Here is a 25668-nt window from a genome sequence, read left to right as displayed (position 1 = left end):
CCTTCTTCACTACCTGCATGCTTACCTTCATTGACTGGTGTACAAGAACACCCAGATCTCTCTGTACTGCCCCTTTACCTAAATTGATTCCATTTAGGTAGTAATCTGCCTTCCTGTTCTTGCCACCAAAGTGAATAACCATACATTTATCCACATTAAACTGCATCTGCCATGCATCTGACCACTCACCTAACTTGTCCAGGTCACCCTGTAATCTCCTAACATCCTCATCACATTTCACCCTGCCGCCCAGCTTAGTATCATCAGCAAATTTGCTAATGTTATTGTTATTGCTAATAAATGTGGGAATAAAAACAAACAATTGGCCACCTTGGTAAGTGATGAAGCACTACAGAATTTCTGGGTGGATAAACCAAGATCAACCAAATGTTGGGCTGGAATCATATTTACATTATGAACCATATCTAGGAATATCTATATGAATGTGTTGTAAGGAAACATGACATTAAATTATAAATAGCTAGGTTTGCAAACAACAATTAAGTGGGTGATCAAATAATTCATTGAGCTGACAGTGGTACCAAAAGATCTTAACACTTCAAATGTGCCATGAAATCTTTTATATCCATCTGAAAGTATACCACCTTCTGACTTACCATAGAATCAAAGCATGTTCTCTTCACGCATAGTTGTTATGGTTTCCTTGCCACCCAATCAATTTTTAATTTTTACTGTCCTTGCAATATTATGGAATGAGTTTGACAAAAAAAAAGCACTTTCTCCCTTTTACTGAAAATAGTTATTCCCATTAGCAAACAAATTCTCTTTCCTTAATTATAGAGTCATAGATATGTACAGCATGGAAACAGATCTTTTGGTCCAACTTGTTCAGACCAACCAGATATCCTAAATTAACTTAGTCCCATTTGCCAGCACTTGGCCTATCCCTCTAAATCCTTGCTATTGATATACCCATCCAGATGCCTTTTAAATGTTGTAATTGTACCAGGGTCCACCACTTCCTCTGGCAGCTCATTCCATACACTCCCCACCACTTGCGTGAAAAAGTTGTCCCCTTATTGCTTTAAGTAGGTACAACTAATGAGTGTTTGGCACAGAGATCATTCTGTCCTTTTTATGGAAAACAGTTCTGGTCGCCACATTTTCGGAATGACGTGGAAGCATTGGAAAGTGTGTACAGGAGATTTACCAGGATGCTGCCTGGTAGGGAGGAAAGGTCTTAAGAGGAAAGGCTGAGGTTTTCAATAGAGAGAAGAAGGTTAAAAGGTGACTTAGTAGAGTCATACCAGATGATCAGAGGATTAGATTGGCTCTCACTATCCACCCTTTTTCCTCAGATGGCTAGCTCGAGGGGATATAGTTCTAAACTGAGGGGTGATATATAGGACTATATAGTACCTTTAGAATAGAGATGGGTTGTTTGACGGAGGATATCACAGACTTGTCTACTTGTTTGCTCGCTTCTGGCCCAGTTGTTTCTAACTCAAAATCTTTGGTAAAACTGCAACATTTGTTCTTGATTTTGCTTACTAAAAGTTTTGAACGCCAGTCCTCATAATCTTTATAAATACTTTCAAGTTGTTCAGCTTTTAAAGTATCACCTGGAATATAAAATTTTGTGCAGTGTTATTTTTCATTGAAGGTATAACTACCATTCTGTATGAAAATACCAGAAGTAAATGAAACAGCTATTTTCTCGTACAATCATGATGTCTTCAGCACTTGGACATTTGCTACCACTAAGATATATATATAAAAATCTCTTGGGAAAAGCATAAAGTGGAAGGAACTAATGTTTCTCACACTGCATAGGATATAAGATATTTATAATTGCAAAATAGCATAAAAATGCGAAAGTTATTGGAAAATAAAGCAGACAGTTCAGTGAACTGCACGTAGATGGTTAAATTCTCAAGTTCGATAGTGCACCATAAATTATTTTGATTTGGCATGAGAATATTCCATTAGGAAAATGGACTTAGGACTTACTGTATTCAAACTTAAAGGTATGCTTAAATGCTTTGGCATTCTTCTGTTATAATTTTCCTTGAACAATAATTCAGTACGGATTTACATCGAAATGGCTGCTTTTGCTGACAAAAACTACAATATCAAGTCCCATTTTTCAGGCATCAATTGTAAATTCATTAAGTTCTAGTAAGTGTAAGTCAAAGTCATTTTTATTTAAATGCCTGTAATTTTGGTTGTCAGGTGCAAAGTTTAATGATCTTAGGTATGATTTTTATAGAACATATTTTATAAAACCTGGCATTTATTATTTTCTCATTCTGCAACCATATCCATTTTATGGTCATAAAAGCTATTTCCCAGTCAAATTTAGCCAGTAACTCATGGGAATTCTGATAAACAAAATCAAACTTTTTACTACTATTGTGGGAGTTCAGAACAAAGAGACATAATGTTAAAGGTAGAGCCTAGCCATGCAGGAGACATGTTAGGAAAGCATGTAAACTCTGCTGAAATGTGAAATTCTCTTCTACAGAAAATAACAGATGCTAGGTCAATTAATAATTTTAAATGTGAAATTGATTTTTTCTTGCGAGACAAGATTATTTAAAAAATATGTCATCAAGGCAGATTAATGTAGTCAGGATACAGATTGACATGGTCTCATTGAACGACTGAAGAGATTCGAACACCTGAATGGATCAGTATTATTATAATTTATGTAAAATGGTGGGGGTGGGGGGGGGTGGTGAGTGGAATGTGCAAACTCCACACAGACAGTTACCCGAGGCTTGGAATCAAACCTGAGTCACTGGAGCTGTGAGGCAGCAGTGCTAACCACTGAGCCACTGTGCTGGTCCAATTAGGCATTGTACATCTACATACTAATTTTAAGTTTTTTTAATATAAGTTTTAAAAAATCTTATTTCCATATGTGGAACTTAACTCTCAAGAAATACAAAAAAGCATAGCAGTGCTTAAATATTTAAAATCTGACGGTGCAGATTCTTTCCTGAGATTATTGTTGATATCTAAAACACATACCTGCCAAATGAACACTGATGGGAGGTGGTGCATAAGTTAACTTCTTGTATAGTTCAAAATCTTTGTGCCTTTCGCTCCATTTCCATCTGCCACGTGGTAGAATTGGTTTAAATAGGTTACCATACAGAATATGCTCCTTCCAGGCCTAGAAGAAAAAGTGTTTATACCATCAACAGGAATAAGGGAATGTTATGCAAATGACTTCCATGTGGTGTACTGGATACACATTTAGAAAGGAGGACCAAGGATAGACTGCATACATCCTGAGGTCTAACTGAAATGACTAAAATGAGCCATAGCCTGGTCCAGGCGATCTGCAGTTCTGCTGACTCAGACAAAGAAGGCAGTCATATGGCCTACAATATCTGTGCTAGCACCTTATCACAATTACCTTTAGTGTATTTGTTCTCAAGTGTTTATCTAATTTCCTCCCAAAAATGTCATAATTGACTAGGCTATAACATCACTTATTCCATAATTTTTTAAAAATCCTGCTTGAAAGAAAATTTATTTCCTTTATACTTAAAGCACTAGATTGTAGATTTAGATTACTTACAATGTAGAAACAGGCCCTTCGGCCCAACAAGTCCACACTGACCTTCCGAAGAGCAACCCACCCAGACCCATTCCCCTACATTTACCCCTTCACCTAACGCTACAGGCAATTTAGCTTGGCCAATTCACCTAACCTGCACATTTTTGGACTGTGGGAGGAAACCCACGTAGACACGGGGAGAATGTGCAAATTCCATGCAGACAGTTGCCCAAGGGGGGAATTGAACCCAGGTCTCTGGTGCTGTGAGGCAGCAGTGCTAACCACTGTGCCATCGTGAATCTTGGTTTAATTTATTAGCAGTTCACTAATCATTGGAAATAAGTTCTCAAACCTGTCAATGACTGAATACTGCTCGTAAAGCTTTCTTAAATGTCTTTTTCCAATTAATGTGTCTGTAATTTATGTCTTATTACGATCATGTCTTCCTATCCAATAATATTTCCTTTCCCTTTTGGTTTTCCACGTACAGGTTGTAGGCACAAAGACAAGGAAGCTATGTTAAAGCTGTACAAAAGTCTGGTTTGGCCTCAACCCGTGTATTACATTGAAGTCAGTAAGCTGCACTTTAGGAAAAATGTGAAAGCATTAGAGAGGATGCACAAAAGCTATACAAGAGTACAGGGAATAAAAAGATTGCACAAGTTGGGACTCATTGGGAGAAAATTGAGAGGAAATTTGATAGAGATGTTTGAAATCATGAGTCTGGACAAATTAGATAAGGTGAATTTATTCCTGTTGGAAAGATCGAGAAGGCACAAATTTAAAGTAACAGGCAAAAGAAACAATGGCAACGAGAGGAAGACTTGTTTGCATAAAACAATTGGTTACAGTCAGGAATGCAGTGCCTGATGGTACAGTAGAAATGGAGTTAGTTGGGGCTTTCAAAAGGGAATTGGTTCATTTATTGAACAAGAAAACATCGCAGGGCTATCTGAAATAGGCAAGGGTTATCTATTGTACTGTTGCTGACTGTTCTATAAGGGAGGACACCGACATGACAAGATTTGAAGCAGCATTTAAAACTGAGTAGATTCTATCTGCATTTTTTCTCCATCCAATATAAACACTCAATTTTATGTATGTCACAATTTGCAGGATTTTAATCATTCCTTCCATGCACACATAAAATTTGTTTATATATAATAGGAGAGTTCTAACACAATTGACTGAAATATTTATTTTCTTGTTTTTAATGGTGTAAATTACATGTTCCATATAAGCAAAATGATAGTCATATATCAAATCTTGTGGTCAAATAAATTACCTTACATTTCCAATCTTTGGAATGTAATGAAAAATCATGAGCAAATTCATTGTTCACACACATTACTTCCCTCATATCTCAAAAGTGGCTTGATTAGTTGTGGGATGATTATTTGTCCTGTAAAATAGTCATCCAGTGTAGAAACAGGCCCTTCAGCCTACCATGACTATGTTAACCAACAAACACCAAGCTATACAAATCCCATTCACCTGCACTTGGTCCATAGCCTACTATGCTCTGGCATTTTAAGTGCTTATTCAAATGCTTCTTAAAAGTTGCAAGAATTCCTGCCTTCAGAGCCCCCTCAGGCAGTGTGTTCTATATTTCTACTACCATCTGTGTGAAAACATTTTTGCTCAGATATCCTCTAAACCACTTAGTCCTCACCCAAACCTTTGCCCACCGGTCTTAGTCACATTTGCTATAGGGAAAGAATTCTCATGATCTATATCATCTGTGCCTTTCACAACCTTATATACTTCAATCAGATGCCCCTGCCATTGCCACCACCTTCCAACCCCAGCTTCCTCTGCTCCAAGGAAAACAAACCCAGCCTTTCCAGTCTCTCCTTATAACTGAGACATTTCATCCTAGGCAACAGCTCAGTTAATCTCCTCTGCACACTCTCCAATGCAATCTGGTCCTTCTGACCGTATGGCAACCAGAACTACACAGAGTATTCCATCTACAACCTAATCGATATTAGACTTACCTGCTCCTATATACTTCATCTCAGTTAATGAAGGCAAGCATCCTGGAGGCTTTGGACTTGTACAGCAAGATCCCTTTGTACCTCAATCCTCCCTGGAGTCTACCATCAATGTGTAAATTCTTCCTTTGTTAGATCTCTCAAAATGCATCACCTTACAAGGTATACTAGGCCTGCTTTTACAAAAGCCTTGGGAGTTGACAATTATTACTCATATTTTGTAAATGTTCATTTCATTAACAAACTACTTTTACACTGGAGCTGAAAATGCAGTTACTGAAAGATCAGAACTTTGACGTCACCTTCTGAAGATCGCGTATCCGTGCTCTATCGGGTTTTTTTGGGTGTTCATTAGACTCTAGACTGGTTTTGAATTCATAAAACCTGAATCCTTCAAAGGTTAGCCAAGTTGCCTTTGACTTTTCCTTTGCTTTCTTTTTCTCAGTTTCTGGATCCACAGGAGCCACCGATGCTGACAAAAATTCTGGATTGTATGTAAAGTAGCTGTTTTGCTTCTAAGGGAGAAAAGATATTTACACTGGAAATTAATTTGTTACAAGATATTAAAAAACTTTTCTCATATGTACATGTTCAGAAATAAACATGTTTGACTCTTACATTGATTGTGTATGTGTAACAATTAGAAAACATTGGTGCATGCTTGTTCTTGTATTAAGGTTATAAGGTGATTTTTTTCATCTTGAGTGAATACAGGATGACCATACCCTGTACCATATGTTGTTTGCGATCAGGCTTTATAAAAATAAAGGCAGGCAGCTAAAGGAGTGCTGATGGGCAAAAGGTAAGACAATAAATCCAATCGTTGGTCTAGAGCCAATCTGGCACAGATCCTGTATGGAGTGGCAAAGGAGGGACTAGTCACTGGCCAAATGATCTTTGTGGGGCTGAGAGAAGATTTCTGTATTCTTATTGGCACCACAAAACACATTTACAAATGCTTACAGTTATTCCTAACATTTTGTTTAAGCCAATCCACATTTAGATTACCCACAGTGTGGAAACAGGCCCCTTGGCCTAACAAGTGCACACCAACCTGCCCAAGCGCAACCCACCCAGACCCATTCCTCCACATTTACCCCTTCACCTAACACCACAGGCAATTTAGCATGGCCAATTCACCTGACCTGCACATTTTTGGACTGTGGGAGGAAACCAGAGCACCCAGAGGAAACCCACGCAGACAGTGCGAGAATGTGCAAATTCCACACAGTTAGTCGCCTGAGGCAGGAATTGAACCCAGGTCTCCGGGGCTGTGAGGCAGTAGTGCTAACCACTGTGCTACCGTGCCACCCACTAATTCCACTAGAATGTGTAGAATGATGCTGGCTCAGCATAAGACTAAACCTTAACTTTTAAAAATTGCATCCTGCCTGTTTTGAACAATGTGCTAGACATCTAAGTAAGAGCACATTCAATAATTGCATTAGGCAGGACTTGAATGGAAAGTGAATTATAGATTCAATAGTTCACCTGACATTGTTGCTTTGATGTAGAAAAAAATGGCTGCAGTGAGATGAAAATCACTCACATGTATAACATTATCTACTATAATTAACTTCCCGTCTCATTGATTCATCTTTTGTCAACAATGTTATTTCAATTCCTGCTGTTCAAGTCTGCATGCACAGCTTAATATAAATGACCTGTGGTGGAACAGTGAAAAGATGCACACGCAGGAAAAATATATACTTTGTCCAATTTTCCATTGTCTGTCATACAGACTGTAGAATGGTTATTCATGAATGTATTTTTTTGGGGGGGAAGGAAGAGAGAAAAATCTACAGCTTACAGTATAAGAATAATGTACATTTGTTATTAAATGCGATACTTGTCTTATTCTCTATAACAATTCTCATGCTTTGTTCAGTTAAGTTGACTTATTGAATCAATTCTGATATGGCCTCACATTTAAAATAAATATTTAGAATCCATGAGAGTGTTTTCCAGTAGAAATTAGTTAAAAAACATCTTATTTTAAAAGTAGATTTTGTTGCAAAGGGAATTGGGAAAGTTGCATGAAGACTTTGAAAGAAAATTGCAATGTAAGCCTTGGAATATTTTCAGTATTTTCCAAAATATTCAGTTCAACATCAAACAAGCATTAAGTCATTCATTAGTGTAATAGAACTTACAGCCTCAGCCACACAATGTTTATTGTACTGAACTCTCTGCAATCAAACTAAAGTGGCGGGTCTTCAAATAAAATCCAAATCTGGACCTGAATGTTTTCTGGACTTTGAATTTGAAATATTCCTCAACGGAGATGGGCTGGGACAGACAGAAAGAATAATGTACACCAGGGTTTTCTGTGCAGATGGGATGGATGGCAATGAAATCTGAACCCTTACAAACCGAACTGGTAAAAGGTACCTTCACATCACCTGATGGAATTCCTCATTATCCTCGGTCTTGTTCCTCCACATGTTGTATACCAACACACATTTAGTTTTCTCTGGTGGAACCACAGGTAAGAAGGAGCTTAAAACGGCAACTTGTCAGCAGCCTACTGGGGATCTTTGGGTTGTCAAGTATACATAAGAGGTACAGTTAGTAAGTTTGCAGATGACACCAAAATTGGAGGTGTAGTGGACAGCGAAGAGGGTTACCTCAGATTACAAAAGGATCTTGACCAGATAGGCCAATGGGCTGAGAAGTGGCAGATGGAGTTTAATTCAGATAAATGCGAGGTGCTGCATTTTGGGAAAGCAAATCTTAGCAGGACTTATACACTTAATGGTAAGGTCCTAGGGAGTGTTGCTGAACAAAGAAACCTTGGAGTGCAGGTTCATAGTTCCTTGAAAGTGGAGTCGCAGGTAGATAGGATAGTGAAGGCGACATTTGGTATGCTTTCCTTTATTGGTCAGAGTATTGAGTACAGGTCATGTTGCGGCTGTACAGGACATTGGTTAGGTCACTGTTGGAATATTGCATGCAATTCTGGTCTCCTTCCTATCGGAAAGATGTTGTGAAACTTGAAAGGGTTCAGAAAAGATTTACAAGGATGTTGCTAGGGTTGGAGGATTTGAGCTATAGGGAGAGGCTGAACAGGATGGGGCTGTTTTTCCTGGAGCGTCGGAGGCTGAGGGGTGACCTTACAGAAGTTTACAAAATTATGAGGGGCATGGATAGGGTAAATAGGCAGTCTTTTCCCTGGGGTCAGGATGTCCAAAACTAGAGGGCATAGGTTTAGGGTGAGAGGGGAAAGATATAAGAGAGACCTAAGGGGTACCTTTTTCACGCAAAGGGTGGTAGATGTATGGAATGAGCTGCCAGAGGATGTGGTGGAGGCTGGTACAATTGCAACGTTTAAAAGGCATCTGGATGGATATATGAATAGGAAGGGTTTGGAGGGATATGGGCTGGGTGCTAGCAGGTGGGACTAGATTGGGTTTGGGATATCTGGTCGGCATGGACGGGTTGGACCGAAGGGTCTGTTTCCGTGCTGTACATCTCTATGACTCTATGATTCTATTCACCCGCGTTAGAGAGGAACTCTGTTTTAACACCTGCAACAGGTTCTGAGCCTAAATTATTTAAAGTCTGTTACATGAAACAAAAATGTTTAGCCTTGATATGGTAGGCATTTAATTCTCTGCTGGCTCTTTGGGACCCCATCGAAGTGGTTATTCTTCATTTCAAAGATGTATTTTTGTACAGGATGGGGTACTATATCTAAATACATTCTGGCATCCAACAGAGTGCAATTTATAAATTAAGTCAGCAGCTAACACTCAATTAACCTTATTGCTCAAATCAATCCAGGTCAACATTTCCTGATCTTGATGGCTCAGTGATGCGATACATTGCATTAATTCATGCAGACACTGAGCTTAGAAAATGATTTTGAGAGATGTATGCACCAACTGCCTGTCTCTTGAAACTTGTTCCCATGTTTAAGTTTGCTAACTTCCATTGCTGTTTAGTTTTAATTCTTGATATAAATTCCTTCATTGTAACAAATGCTAAGTTATTAAATTATTAATTTGTAAAATGAGAAAATTACCAGGGTATAACTTGTGTCAAATAAGTTGATTGCCCACCTTAGCTATTTCTTGGTGCAGCAGTTCCTTTGCCCGCTGAGCAGAGTTCAAGGTCTGACTGGAATAAATATGCACTGCTTTGCCTTCAGGATACACTGCCGTAATTGTTCCTAGCTTGGGTTTCTTCAGCTTTTTGTCAGCCTGGGAAACTGCATCAATGTTAGCCTGCAACAATAGAATATTTTGCACCAAAATGATTTTTTGTTGCAATTGAAAAAGTGGTAAGGTTTGCATTTGAAACTATTTTACTTTCCTAGGCAAAACCTATAACTCATTTGAAACAGAATGTCTTGTAATGTCTGAAATCTGAGGCTTCTGCAGCCTAAAATCATAGAAGTGCATTTGCTTTCACTAAATAGTAGGTAGTTGCAGTCAATGCCAAGCGCTCCTTTGATATTTAGGACAATGAGCTTGATGCTAACTTTCTGTGCTGTCCAAAATGTTTCCTATTCAAGTGGTAGCAAAGTGTAAATTGGTATTACTTGTTTTTTTTTTCACTTGATTGAATTACCACTGTGAATGGATTCACTTATTACCAGTAAGGCCCAGCTTCAGTTTCTGTTTATTACATCCATGTTTAACTTTGCACCACTTTATTCACAACTTAACAATGAAAACTTGGGCCTTTGCGTCTTGATCGCGATAATACAATCATCAAAAAGGGAGCAGGATTAGGCCATTTGGCTTTCAAGTCTGCCATTCCCAGTGATCATGGCTAATCATCCAATTCAGTAGTTTGGTCCTGCTTTTCTACCATAATTCAGTTCTCTTTAGCCCCAAGTATTATATCAAACTCAATCTTGAAATTGTACAATGTTTTGGCCTCAACTGCTTTTTGTGTTAACGAATAACCACAGGCTCACCACATTCTATATCTAAAATAAGAATACAACACAAGAAATAGGAGCAAGAGTAAATCTTTGAGGCTATCGTAGCATTCAGTATGATCATGGGTTATCAACTGCCTTACATTTGCCTTCCTGCTTACTCCCCATATTAGCTGATTTCTTAGATGCTAAATCGAGCTGTTAAATCTATTCAACAACCCCATAAGTAAAGCGGTAGATCATTCCTAATTTTCACAACCCCATAAGTAAAGACATGAATGTCACATCAGACATTTCACCTAGATTTAGCCTCAGATATAATACTGGACAGTACAGCAATGGCAGTAGGAAATTTCTATATTTTATCTTTTTCATATATATTTGGAATATTCTGTTTGTCTCTATGCAAACTTTAATTTTGCCTCATACCTGAACATGATCTGGGAAAATTTGATCCCTTTTCCTCTGTAAATATTTTTCATTGTAAATGTCCAGTAGAGAATAGGGCGCCCGTTTCGTGGGTTTAAGTTTGGAAGCAAGTTCAGTTGTGATGGATGGCACAGACTTGGTCGTAAATGGGCCTGTTTCAGAGGCTGGGATTCCAAACTCACGACTGAGTATTTTTAGCATGTCTGCAGCTGGGAAGAGGTCAGCCTGCACGACTTGTCTCAACTTTTTGGCAGAGCACATATGTTGAAGTCTAAGAAACAAAGCAAAGTCTAAATCATAAATTAACTGATGCAGTTGGTATATTATGCAAAAAAAAACCCCAGCAGAGCCTGCTTTCGACATGGAAGCATCTGCTCTGCTGCTGCCTTACACTTAAATCTGAAGAATCAAATTAAGTCAGCTATAGAAAAATGTGGAATGAGTTGACTAAGATTGATTAGGGAAACTAGATTAAAAGACAGAGAGATGAGCAATGACTCATTTAAAGAAATAATGTCATATTCTTAATGAAAAATGCATCCTATTGAGAGATAAAAACTGTAGGAAAAGGAGGCGTTGTGTCTGAATAAAAGCATCAAATTGGGTGTATCTTATAAACCAGAAAAGCATGACCAAAAAGTTGATAAAGAATGACACTAAACTTGTGAGAACAAATTGTAAGAACTTCTACATGTGTGTAAAAAGAAATGAAGTAGCAAAAGTATATTGATCTGTTAGAGGCTCAAAAGATACAAATCACAAGTGGCAGAGGTATTAAACACAAACTTTGCATCTGGCTTTACGGTCAAATACATGAAACCTATACCAAAACTATAGGATAAGGCTTAAGAACTTAGAGTAATTAATACCAGTAGAGGAAAAACACTAGAAAAATTAATGGCAAATTCCCACAGATCTGATGATCTGTATCAGGAGAGGATGATTTACATTCAGCTGTGCTTGCATTGGAGCTTGTTGGCAATGTCACTTGTTCTAGCCTGGAAAGAGATACATGTGGGGAAATACATGGCCACATCAGCCTTCACTGTCATTGGCTGTGCTATACTTGCATATTCTGGCTGCAAATATATCTGCAACATATTGCTTGGCACATCTTCACAGACAGGATAATTTTCTACATGGCCAAAATGATTTTTTTCAATTGAAGAAAGGATTATGGATATTGCCAATGACTACAGCATTCCCCATATCAATGCCCTGAACAGTCAGGTCTACCTTTCTGGTCTGAGTTTAATCCGCTAACTAAGATTGACAGTTAACAGTTCCTGTTGGATCTCCACACCAACCATAGTCCAATCATCATCCTCTTTGCATGTAAAATAAACTGATATTCCCTTTTAAAGTTTGCTTTCTTTGGTATTAGGCCTGATGAGTGCAAAAGGGAAAGCTTGTATCTCCTTTTAGCAATGATCAAGTTCCTTACTACCAACTAATTGCATTCAACTCCATTTAATTAGAGTATAACAACTGAAATACAGTTGCTGGTTTAACCAACCCAAATTATTGGTTTTGGACCATATGTGTGCCTGTGATTTAGCAATACAATAACTTCTGTTCTTTAGCTACATGAGGCATTACCCAACAGACATTAAATGTTAGTCATGCCACCATTGTGTATGTATGCTGTGCATTGTTACGACATTGGGTAAACCCCACTGCTTAATTTAAACCAGCGACACAGAAAAGATTTATCCCGTGCAGTAATCTGTGTAAATCCGAGAGGCCAAGAACTATTTAAAGTAAAAATGAACAACTTTATTTCTTGATGTTTAGCAGAGAATAATTAACTAACAACTATTTACAACTCTTCCTTACTTTCCCTTTTATAATTATAATCCGAGAAAAAACCCCGATTAAGATTGACTGAAAAATTCTAATTTCAAAACCAGCCAATCTTCTCATTATATCTTCCTCTGTATAGTTGCTCTCCAGGTCTGTGTTTTTCTCTGTGCAAACTCCTCTAGTCAGGGACCTCTCAGAGAGTTCTGACTAGCAGCCTACACCCGTTAGTCATTTTTGACCTTTCTCTCCCAACTGCTCAATTTTTCCCAATTTTTATACCCCCAAAGCATTGAATTGTGTCACTGGCTTTTAAAATTGTCAATATGCTCCAGTCAAACTTGATTGGAGTTTGTTTTTTGGGGGGGGGGGACAATTTAAACTGATTGGTCTAATTTGAATTTGTTTTTGTCTCCAGGCAACCTTAGCTGATGGACCAAAATGTTATGTTATATTGTATTCAGAGTACTTGGTGCTGTCAGGTAGTTGTGCTGGCTTTTAATTCTCAAAGGTGCAGGACCCCTTACACCTTCATAACAGCATCATTTAGATTTGTGTATTTAAATGGGTTTGGGTTTAAACAGTACATGCTGGAGAAATGTGTGAATATCATGGAATTGGGAGGGTGTAATTGTTATTGGTGTGGAGAGGGCCATGAGCATGGGAGAGGGGGGGGGCACAAACTCTCTCGCCCTCATTCTCATTCTCATTCTCCTCACCACTCCTCCAAGTTAGTAGATAAAATGCCTGAGGCCTTTCTTGAACATGGCAACGCTACTATTTGCAAGTCCCCCTTCAACTCACACGCTATCCTGGCTTGGAAATATGTTGCCGTTCCTTCGCTGTAACTCAGTCAAAATCCTGCAATGACCTCTGAACATTTCACTACATCATCTCAAGAGCAGTTAGGGATGGGCAATAAATGTTGGCCCAGTCAGCAACTCCCATCTCACAAGAACGCATAAAATAAAATTTTAAAGCTGGATGAAGTAATAATATTCCAAGAAGTTATTATCTCCAATTTCTCTTGCAGGTTAAACAGCTACATTGCAGAGAGATAGTTTCAGAGTGGACAAAAATTAAGACATTTTTGTTTTCCTTTTTTTAAATTTTTTTAATACTCAGAAGTGCTATCACACACTGTCCAAAAATGAAGTCCTTATGAAAGAAAGAAAATATAAAATGTTGATGATCTCATTCAGATTACTCATTAAATGCAACTTTTCAATTACTGGAATCCTCTAAGCAAGATCTCACCTACACAATGCCTGAAAGCAATCCTGGGGAGTCATATCCCTAATATACAGCAAAGGTTGCTTTATAATATCATGCACTGGCTCACGGAGATGAAGATGATAAACATTATCATCCATGTTTGCATACAACCTTTGATGAAAACTGAAGTTACTATTGTATAGAATCTTAATCCTTTCTTCTTCAGGAGCCACAGATCTAAAAAAGTATAAATACAAGAGAAAGATTATTTCTTACAAATGGATTCTTAGGCAGAGGGGCCGCATAAGTAATTTGATTGGTTCCTTCCATAACCATGATGGTGGAAATTTCATTGAGAAATTTAATCACTCTCACAATAGGAGGTAATATTTTGTAAATGGGAATGTATGTGGATGTCAGATTTTTATCAGTATATAATTTTATACAAATAAGTATATTTGGTACTTAATTTCTTACTTGATTACTATTCACTATCAATAGTGGTATCCTTCGGGATAACTTTCTTTGATCCAGTATACATAAATCATTTATCATTTATAATCTGTGACATATAATTTGTTTTTTTTTAAAAAAACAGTGAAATTGATTCTGGTAAAATGTGCTTATTGACATCCTGCTTTATACAGGGATCCATTTTCATTTCCACTAAGCATGGTGGATAAAAGGCTGTTATTCACTGTGAGTGTGTCTCAGACTACTGATACTAAAGGTTTTGTAAAATTACAACTTTTTCTCAGAATTCTCTTATATTTATTGCTACATGCTCAGTTTTGAAGAGTTGTCCATGACTGTAATTTTCTGGGTATTGTTTTTTTAATATGGATCCGGCTTTTCCTCACTATTAAAGAGCAGAAAACTCAATTTACTTTATGAAGAGATTGCTTTACACCTCAGAACATGGAGGTCTCTCTTAATTCAGAGGATGTTGTACACTATCTTTTTCATCTTATCAACAGCAACCAATCCTGTTTGACCATAATCCAAATGTTAAGCAGATTGTCAGACCCTTCCTTTCCTTTTTTGGTGATAATTAAAAATAGTGAATTGACATTCTACAGAAAATCAGAAAGCGAAATGTCACACTAGCTATTAGATATTCATTGACAAATACCATAGAAAGTTGGGAATGCTTTGTCTCGGAATGCTCCTTTTAGCTTGGTACCATAATTATGGCACTTTTTACTATTTTTTGAAAAGTTTGTTTAAGATGCATTAGTGTTTCAATCTTTGTCTCTCTCCTGATTTAATTTCACTTGTCAGCAGCCCTTCCCTTTGCCAATCTGCCATATAGTTTAAGCAGACATTTTTAGTTACTTTGATTTTGTAAAATATAATTTTGTTGTACTGAATCATCTCACCTGATTGGCACATTTTTCCACAATTTCCTGAGCCCTTCATTTCTCAGTCCCTCCAAAACAAAGAGATGCATTTTTCCATCCATTAGGTGAAAACCTGTCACAATATCCTGCATGGAGCTCTCTTTTAGCTCCACTTTAAGTACTGTATCAGCTGTGTCACTTTCATCATTTGAGAAAGTATCCAGGCAAAGTGCTGCAGAATTAACTGAATTAATTGTTCCCAGCAATTCATTAAGAAATTTTGTATTTTTATAGTCAAAAATGTAAATAATGCGACCAAATTGGCACTCCCCAGTTTCAAGTGGTACATCTGTGGTTCCCATTAATGGATAAGCTAATTCAATTCTTATATTAAGCACAGAATTTGATTCCAAATAATCTCCTTTAGGTAACGGGCATTCATCTGGAACATCAATAGCTCCTGAAACATTTACAATACGTCCATCCAATCCATCTGTTTTGTAACCGGTTGGATCTGGTGTAGTACTGTTTTGTATAGATACAGCAAGATTCAAGCACTTTTCACCATATACAAGGTCAGAGAAGGCCAGCTTCGCAATGCCATAAGGATCCCAAGATTTATTTGTAGTTGTGAAAGGATCATGGACAGTTCGCTTACTGCTAGCAAGACTGACATTGCTCAGTTTAATGTCTTCTGCCTCAGTTCCAAACAATGCTGGTAGTTCAGACTGGAGCACCAATTTTCTGTCACGGTCATGAATCTCTATCTCTAGAGGAGGCCCAAGTAGATACTCTTTGAGTTTATCTGGTTTGAAGGTCCCTGTTAGAATCACATTCACATCCTTAAAAGAAATCTCTGACCCATGCTCTCTAGCTTTTGTCCGATGACAGGGCATGTCATAGAATTGATACTGACAGTACACAGGACCAGATTTTTCCTTTGAAAAAAAAATAAAATTAGAAAATTAGAGATTGTATTTCTCATACTATTGCTAGATTTAAATCTTTATAAGATATACATGTAGATGCTGGTGTAAAATCACAAGTAAAGCACCCATAGCTACAAAAATTTTTAAAAATATTAACTATGCTAGAATAATGAAATCCTTAAAATATTAGATCTATTGTTCTGAATGTGTTATTACTTTGTACTGAACTAGTTTTACTATTTCCTTTATCTTTTTTAATTTGGGAAAATTAATTTCATAAATTTACCTTCAAGTACAAGATAACTAGTATTCTGCCTATTTACAAAACCCCAAAATACCAAATCTAACATTTTAAATTCTTACCAATCCTCACTTTTTTAAAATGAATTTATTCTACATCCAATTTTAAAATTTTATGTCAATTTAGATTACTCCATTGGCATAAATAGAAATTGTAAGTAACTGACCTTTTTCTTAACACAATTACCTCTTCTTTAATAGATGAACTTAGTGATCTGACTTTACACTCTCACATTATCCAGCACCACCTTCTGGGAGAAGTTTCCATTTTATCAGGCTATAATTTTAAACCATTTACACTGTAAATATTTCTGGAGTTACCTTGCCACAAGCTTATTATCTGGTTCATTCTCAGTACAAGAAACAAGATTAAATAAGAATGAAATTAGTTTTCCCCATTCTTGCTATCTATAGGGTAGCATTTAAAAATGAATGTTGAAATGAACAACCCAAGAGTATATTATTAATATTGATGAGGAAAGTCACTCTAAATGCCTAACAGTGTATATTTTTCAGTATTTCTGCCAGTGAGGCAGGAGTACAACAGATTTTATGGTTTCCTAGGACCTAAGATCAATAGAACTACATTTGCATGAGTTTAGTACAAAGTTAAATTTTCTGGTAAGTAGTTTAGCAGGATTAGCTATGGCCTCTTTAAAGAAAAGCCAGAGTTTAAATGTTTTATCAATAAAGTCTAGTATAATTTTCCATTTGTTTAGGAGAACATTGTGCTGGGCATTCCCTTGATCTCTCTAGAGTAGGCCTAAGGGAATCCCTAGTGGTAAAGCTCTTAAATGGTCTGAGGCCTATTATTCATATATACCATGTAGTTGCAGTAAATTTAGTATTGCCCGCTACTGTTGCCATTTAATGGAAACTTTAAAAACACTTCACAAACTTTTTTTTTGTTGTGTTTCCCTTCTATTAACATTTTGTTGCTAATAACGGACACTGCATCTGTTGCCAAAAGTGGAGATTGTACAGTAACAGGTATGGAGCTGTGAAACTAGCATTTTCAATTCAAGGATCAATACCTAGGCTGCTGTAAGATCGTCCACATCAGCAAATCCTCAAATCATACAGCTCCAGCTCAAATCACAATCTATCTTTCGGTCCTAAGAAGCAGTTGATTAGACAGCAAATTTTTATCTCTTTTCTGTGAAGCTATTAAATTTCTTCTCCACAAACAAGGAAGAGCTATAAGTCAAAACTGTAAATCAAAATATTGCAGCTTCATATTCAATATGTGGTAATATGTCACATAGGAGATAAGGTTTTAATGTACTGGGAACTATTTTTTCTCCAATGTTGTAGAATAGAATCCCCAGAGTGTGGAAACAGGCCATTAGACCCAACAAGTCCATACCAACCTTCCGAACAGTTACACACCCAGACCCAGTCCACTACCCTATTACTCTACATTTCCCCTGACTAATGCACCTAACCTACACATCCCTGAACACTATAGGCAAGTTAGCATGGCCAATTCATCTAACCTGCACATCTTTGGATTGTGGAAGGAAACCCACGCAGATATGGGGAAAATGTGCAAACTCCAAACAGACATTCGCTCAAGGCTGGAATCTAACCTGGGTCTCTGGCGCTGTGAGATAGCAGTGCTAACCACTGAGCCACTGTGCCTTGAAGCAGGATGCTCAATACTTTGGGTTGTGACGTGTTCAGTTTGAATATATGATGGTTATGCAATCCTTGGATCATGCCGGATTGACAGGGCAAGAATTTTCCCTTTCTAGTGGGGAGGAGGCTGAAAGGGAAAATAATAAAGTTCACGCCAGAGAGATACATCCCTTTTCTCACAATTTCTGAAATCGCAGCAAGGTCCACAGGCAATCTGCCACCAATTGAAGCCCGTAAGCGCTCACTAATAACCATTAAGAGTTTCATTCCCCTCAATGTGCAGATGCCCTGCCTTCCTGGCAGGTGAGAAAAGTGGCCGATTTCCTGAAGGGGAAGACAGGGCAGCCCAGCTGGGGGGTGTTAGGGTGACATTGATTTCCCTCAATCTGAGGGTAATTAGGGACACACTTTGGGCTTTGGGGTAGCAGGATGAAGACGTCCCTGGTGAAGCAATTGTCAGACTGAGAAGCTGGCTTGTTAACACTATAGTGGCTGATTGGTACATGATTTGGCAGCGGCGGGGACAGGGGGGTTAATTAAGGTAAAATGAAGAAACTCCCAGCAATAATGTTTTTCAATGATATCTTGTTTGACACTGGCGACATCCCTGCACTGCTTTTAATTATCAACATGCTTTCAGTGTTGAATGCTGACTCTTGTGTGGAATTATCTTCCTATATTAGAATAGCAGCTTTTAAGCAAAAGGTGATTTGTGGACTTGCATTTTCCTTACTTTTTGCTGCTGTTGGTTTTCTGAAGGTTCTACCTATTTATATTCCTTGGTGCAGTAAACTGTGATCCTAACTAGCAAAATTGTATTGTATTTCCAAATACAGCACGAACTTGTCCATATATGGAACATAAATGAACCCAAATGTGAAGAAGACATGTTTATATCAAATACTAATTTTTAACTCAATGGTTCAACTCATTTTAAAAGACAGTTTTTGTTGAATCCAAATCCCTGAAACTCCTGCATGCTGACCCTATTGAGTCGAGATAGCAAGTCTGTGAAACTCACCAAAGACGATGGCTCTCCTGGGGATCGTAAGTGACCTTCTGCCTACATTATCAATAAAATATCCATAGAGGCACCTACTGTATTCAATTGTTAACAATAACAGATATTTCTAAGATTGGATTTAATCAATAATAATTGGAATATGGAAAAATTCTTTGAATTACTGGCAGCTGGAGAGGGGAGAAGAGAGTGAGAGATAGAGCCAACCCTTTTTGTGCATCTAAGCATGTGTTTTATCAAAGAGAATAAATAGCAGTTGGGGGGGGTTAAAGTTTCTGCTTACTTTTCTCTCTCTCTCGCTCTCTCTCTCTCTCTCCAGCTAAAAGTTTGGCCAATGTCTACATATTTTGGTGTCTTCATTCTGAAGTAGATAGAGAACTTTTAATGAAAGATTTCAATTGCACAGCATCATCTGCAAAGAAAATACCAGCTACAGTTTCAAACTGCTTCAGCATGTAAAGAACATTAGATTTTACCTGCAGGCGAACAAAGAAGCAAACTACAAACTGTGAACTTTTATCTTTTTGCAAACTCTTATTTAGCCAAAAATATACCTTTTCCCACCATCTGGGGTCTGCATTTGTGTGTACGATGTTTGAGTGCTTGTATGCGTGTAAACTGGAGCTCCATTTTAATATTTTTACCCTGGTCAATTTTAGTGTAATAAAACTTTTTGTAAAATCGCAGGAAACCTTCTGACTAGTCCTTTATGAGCACAGTACATAACCATTAAGTACACAACAAATTGACAACAATAGCCTTATACATAACAAAAAACATTGTGGTCAAACACAGAAACAAAACTGGGAGCCTATTAGTCTTCCTGAAATGATCACAGTATTTTTAAAAATTAACGTTGTTTCCAAGGGGCATTTGTATTCCTAAATAAACTTTTTTATTCCTTTCTCAAGATCCATGTCGAGAAATTTATGTGGATTCGAACATGAGACTTTCTTATACTGCAGCACCTGTGTGTGTGTGAGGCTCCACTGGTAATTCTCACGTGTTTATTTAGGGCAAATCATCACTCACACTACTCCCTATACCCTATGGTTTGGAAACTTCTTTTAGACAAATTTTGAAGATCTGCCAAAGAGACAGTCACCATGGGCTGAATTTTTTCATTTCTTTAGCAAGTGTTTGACAATTGAGATTTTATGGCAGCTGATCCACCATGGCCCATTATTGACGTTCTTTGCTGTTCATCTCATTAGTTATGTAAGTGACCTCGTCAGCACATGTCTTGTGGAATCACACAGTAGCAGAGCCAGAAGTGCTCTCTGCTGCTGGGACATTGCAATGTTCACACTGCTGCCCCATACTTTAACCCCAGCTCCACATTGCTTCAGCTGCTGAAAGCCAACAAATGCCCTTCACACTCCAATGACTCACCAAAATTATGGGAACCCTGCTTCGTCAGTCATGGCCGGGAGATGCGCTAGTTGATAGTAAGGTGGAAAGAAGGGCTATCAATTTTCCTGCTGACCATCAAAGCTGTCCATGCTATCACACTCAGCCACTGAGAAAGTGCCCTGTATCTGTGCAGGTGATTGGGTGAAATGTAACGCATAGTAGTGCAAGAAAGCTGAATGATCTTACATGCCCCGCATGGATAATTACCTACATTTCTGCTCCCTCATATTCACAGGACCACCACTCACTCAAACTATGCCACTGCACACACCTCTCACCAAAGCTCAAGAACCAGAACTAGTTGGGTACTACATGGGTCAGAATATGGGCCCTTGCTGATCATATATATTTGGACACACGGACCAAGTGTAAAATTGTACAAAGTTAAACAGCATTGTGTGTTGGGAGGATGATGTAAAACATTTTCAGGAGGATATGGAGTAGTTCAGTGTTTGGGCAAGAACGTGCAGATGGAGTATGATATGGAAAAATATGAAACTATCCATTTTGATAAGAAAAACAGATGTACAGAGCACTTCTTAAATAGTAAGAGGTCAGAAACTGTAGATGTGCAAATAGACTTAGATGCCTTTACTAATATATCTCTGAGGGCTAACATAATGATGCAGTGAACTATTAAGAAGGGTAAAAGAATGTTAGGTTTATTGTAAGAGGATTTAAATATAGGAGTAATGAAGTCTTGTTTTATTTATATAGAAGCTTGGTTACACCATACCTGAGCACTGTGAATGTCTTGGTCTCCTTAATTCAGTAAACATACCATCATCAAGAAAGTGTATAATAGAGGTTCACCAGACTTATTGCCACAAAGGCAAGACTATCCTATGGAGAGAGATTAGACAAACAGGACCTGTATTCTCTAGAGTTTTGAAGAAGGAGAGGCGATCCCATATAAACCTAGAAAATAGACACGGCGCTTGCAAGTAAGATGTTTCCCTTGGGTGGGGAGTCTGTAACCAGGGGCATAATTTAAAAGGAAAGACAGATACTTAGGATCAAGATGTGGAGATTTGTTTTACTCTGAGGGTGATGAATCTTTGGAATTCTCTATCACAGAAAATGGGGAGAAACTCAGCAGTTTGGCAGCATCTGTAGAAACTGAAACAGAGTTAATGTTTAGAGTCTGATACAACTTCTTCTGAGCACATGCCTCATTTCTTCATGTTCTGATACACCTATCAAGCGATGACAGTTATTCTTTGAGAAAGGTGACCAAACAGGTGAATGAGGGTAAAACAGTTGATGTGGAGTATATGGATTTCAATAAGGCATTTGAAAACATTCTCCACAGTAGGCTATTGCACAAAATATGGAGGCATGGGATGGAGGGGGATTTAGTGCTTTGGATCAGAAATTGGCAAAAGAAGACAGAGGGTGGTGGTTGATGGGAAATATTCATCCTGGAGTTCAGTTACTAGTGGTATACTACAAGGATCTGTTTTGGGGCCACTGCTGTTTGTCATTTTTCTGAATGATCTGGATGAGGATGTAGAAGGACAGGTTAGTAAATTTACAGATGACACTTAGGTCAGTAGAGTTGTGGCATTGACAAAGGATGTTGCAAGTTACAAAGAGACATAGATAAGAGCTGGGCTGAGAGGTGGCAACTGGAGTTTAATGCGTAAAATGTGAGGTGATTCACTTTGGAAGGAGTAACAGGAATGCAGAATACTGGCTAATGGCAAGATTATTCGTAGTATAGATGAACAGAGAGATCTTGATGTCCAGGTACATAGATCCTTGAACATTGCCACCCAGGTTATTAGGGTTGTTAAGAAGGCATACAATGAGTTAGCTTTTATTGGTAGGAGGGATTGAGTCTCAAAACCATGAGATAATGCTGCAGCTGTACAAAATTCTGGTACGGCCACATTTGGAGTATTGCGTACAGTTCTGGTCACCGCATTATAGGAAGGATGTGGAAGCTTTGGAAAGGGTTCAGAGAAGACTTACTAGGATGTTGCCTGTGGTACAGAGAGAAGGTCTTACGAGAAAATGTTGAGGGACGAGGCCGTTTTCATTAGGGAGAAGAAGGTTGAGAAGTGACTTAATTGAGACATAAGATATTAAGAGGGTTAGGTAGGTTGGACAGTGACAGTCTTTTTCCTCAGATGGCAATGGTTAGCATGAGTGGACATAGCTTTAAATTGAGGGGCGATGGACATAGGACAGATGTCAGAGCTAGTTTCTTTACTCATGGAACACACTGCCTGAAACAATAGTAGACTTGCCAACTTTAAGGGCATTTAAATGGTCATTGGATTGGACGAGAATGGAATAGTGTAGGGTAGAGGGGTTTCAGATTGTTGCACCGACCTGTGGAACCATCGAGGGCCAAAGGTCTGTACTGAGCTGTAATGTTCTATGACATTCGGTTACTGGATCTTTGTCTTTTAGGGCTGCTGGAAGCCTGTTTAGATCTGTACCATCTGCTGTTAAAAACAATGTGGCCAACCTTCATCATTAAGTGGTCCTGCCAATGACATTAAATGACAAAATCAATATCGTTACCTTCTGCCTTCTTATCAGCCCACTTATGAATGTACTTCTCTATCAGCCAATGATCCTTACAAATATTGATCAGACACACAAAAAGGTCAACACTTATCTTCTTTCCCACTAAACATAAAGCCAGCGTACTCCTAGCAGACTATAGGGCTGCTTTCTCATTAGATAGAGATGATTAGTGGTATTTAAACTGAGTATCACCATACTGAGTGAAGATTTGGAGAAGCAAAGTCCTTCATGGTAACCTCAGCTGATGCAGGAATTGAATGCACGCTGTCGGTGCCACACTGTATTGCAAATAAGTCATCCAGGGAATGATACACAGAGTACAATCTTTCAGAGGAGACATCCTACTAAGGTTCTGTCTAGCCTCTCAGGTGGATGTAAAATATTCTACAGCACTGTTTTGAAGAAGAACACAGAAGTACGCTGACCAATATTCATCTCTCAACCAACACAAAAAAAATAGATGAAGTGGTCATTGTCTTATTGTTAATTGAGGGACCTTGTGTAAAAAAATGCCTGCAATATTTCCTACATTTTTTAACGGACACTACACATCAAATGTAAAAGAAGTTGAATACACAAAAGAGGAAACATAGGAGTAGAACTACTTTTACGAATTGCAAGCATGGACATCATAGGCTCAATGGCCTCCTTCTATGCTGTTAGGTAGAAGGTACAGACAGACACTAGCCTCTGAGCTGAGGTGTCTTTTTTTTTAAATAAAACCTTAAGTTATCTTGAGAACATGACTTAAAAGAAGTTCTGGGATGTATGTATTAACGAACCAAAACCCACAACTCATTATAAGTAACGAAGGACTTAACCGCAATCTAGGTTTCAGTTGCAAGACTCCAACCTTTTGCTAGAAGTTCTGTATCTTATGGTACTACTCCACAGCTACCTGAAGGAGCAGCAGCACTCTAAAAACTAGTGCTTCCAAATAAATCTGTTGGACTATAACCTGGTGTTGTGTGATTTTTAACTTTGTTCACCCCAGTCCAACACCAGCTTCTCCACATCATCCTTCTATGCTGTATATGTTCTGCGATTCTTTGATCCTAAGCACTTTAGGATGCATTGAGGTTGTGAATGGTACAGCACAACTGTCAGTATTCTTAATATTAGAATATTACAACATAAAACATGCCATTCAACTCATGAAGTACAATGCAGGTATTGTACCACCTAGCTGTGATTATTTGCTACAAAGCTTTCTGTTGTATTGTCTATTAGGGAAGGTGTGTTCAAATGCTAGACAAGGCAAACATCATCACTCCAAACTCATCTGAAGCTCTTGCATGCCACCAGCAATTATGGACATTATAGGGACTTTATTACTTGCCCAATAGTCCACTTTTGATTTAGTGGCAACTGGCTTTTATGTGCTACTTTCCAGTCTGACATATATTTTGAAAATAATTATAGCCTTTCAGCAGTTTTTTTTTCTTTTAAACTCAGCTGTTGCTCCTCAAAGACAGAAATTGTTGAGATGAGCAAAGTGTATTCCCTCTCAACATTTGCAGACCTCCCAGCACCAGGCCTTGAATGGGCCAGAAATTAGGCATGAATAACCATATGAGGACTCTGGAAAATCCTGGGAACATTGCTGAGTAAATGTTAGCAAGTGTTAGTCTCATCATATTTGGATCTCTGTGTTATATTGCCTCGAGCAGAATTGCAGCCTAGGAGATATTCTGAGCAGATGGTAATGGCAGATATCATCCAGTTTATAGATTATTTGACAAACAGAGCAGAAATCAACAAAAAAAAACCCTATGTTTATTCATTTAATGAGAGAATACGTTCCTGAAAGAGGAGAAAAAAGTAATTTATGCTGCAGGGGAGCCACCAGCAGGAGGTGATGACAGTGAGGAAGAATACCAATGGGTATTCTCTGAAAATACTCCCTCAAGTAAATTGTGTCTTTGTCATGCTGGGGGCAGAACAAGAAAGTAAGTGACAGAGACAAAGAATTCCACAGCCAAAATGTACAATCACAAGCTTGACCTAATGTAAACATTCTATCCTCCTGGTTTTGGCCTGAATTGCTTTTTAATGATTATACCAATCTAATGCCAGAGGAATAAAGAATCCCTGCTTTAGCTTTTGAATGAATATTTGGGTTGTCCACATGCCTGGATTTCCTGTTACATTGCTATTTAATAAACTAAGTAAATCAAGAGGTTAAAATGTCTCTTTCACATAATAATTATGATTGAAATGTTTTGTATGATTAAAAATTGGCTACACTGTAAATTGGGGGAGAAATATTTCATGTAAAGTTTCCTCACTGTATATTGGGACTAGAAGTCTATTCTATTTAATCATATATGAACAAAGTCTTGCAGAAAAAGTAGAAATAAATTACCCAAATTTTATGCATTTTTTTCTCATTAGCAAAACGTACATTAACTTACATAGAAATAATCACCAAATAAAATTAGAGAAGGAGGGGCCAGTTGATCCATCATGTGGATCCATCATTTCTAATTTACTGCATCTGGTTTTGGTTATTTAATTTTCTTCAGGACTTCGCCAATTCAATTATTGTGTGTCATGCATAAAGGGGTCTGCAGCCTGAGGGTCAAAGTCCTTGCAACTGCTTTTGCTCCAATCTGAATAATTTCAATTCTAATT

At 38.0% G+C, this 25668-nt stretch overlaps 1 protein-coding gene across 1 annotated transcript in view; it reads right to left on the bottom strand.

Moving 5' to 3' along the window:
* The window catches only part of cfap92 (cilia and flagella associated protein 92 (putative)), a 77660-nt gene that overhangs the window by 5481 nt on the left and 46511 nt on the right, over positions 1–25668 (bottom strand). Inside the window, exons 8-14 of the mRNA XM_060835845.1 lie at positions 15235–16133; positions 13898–14092; positions 10841–11111; positions 9585–9749; positions 5826–6038; positions 2995–3139; positions 1381–1583 (exon numbers count right to left, since the gene is read on the bottom strand). Of these exons, the coding sequence (XP_060691828.1) occupies positions 1381–1583; positions 2995–3139; positions 5826–6038; positions 9585–9749; positions 10841–11111; positions 13898–14092; positions 15235–16133 (2091 nt within the window). The remainder of the gene's footprint in view (positions 1–1380; positions 1584–2994; positions 3140–5825; positions 6039–9584; positions 9750–10840; positions 11112–13897; positions 14093–15234; positions 16134–25668) is intronic.

This window comes from Hemiscyllium ocellatum, chromosome 14 (genome assembly GCF_020745735.1).
Source record: "Hemiscyllium ocellatum isolate sHemOce1 chromosome 14, sHemOce1.pat.X.cur, whole genome shotgun sequence".
NCBI classification, from domain to species: Eukaryota; Metazoa; Chordata; class Chondrichthyes; order Orectolobiformes; family Hemiscylliidae; genus Hemiscyllium; species Hemiscyllium ocellatum.
This window is presented reverse-complemented; position numbering and strand designations above follow the sequence as displayed.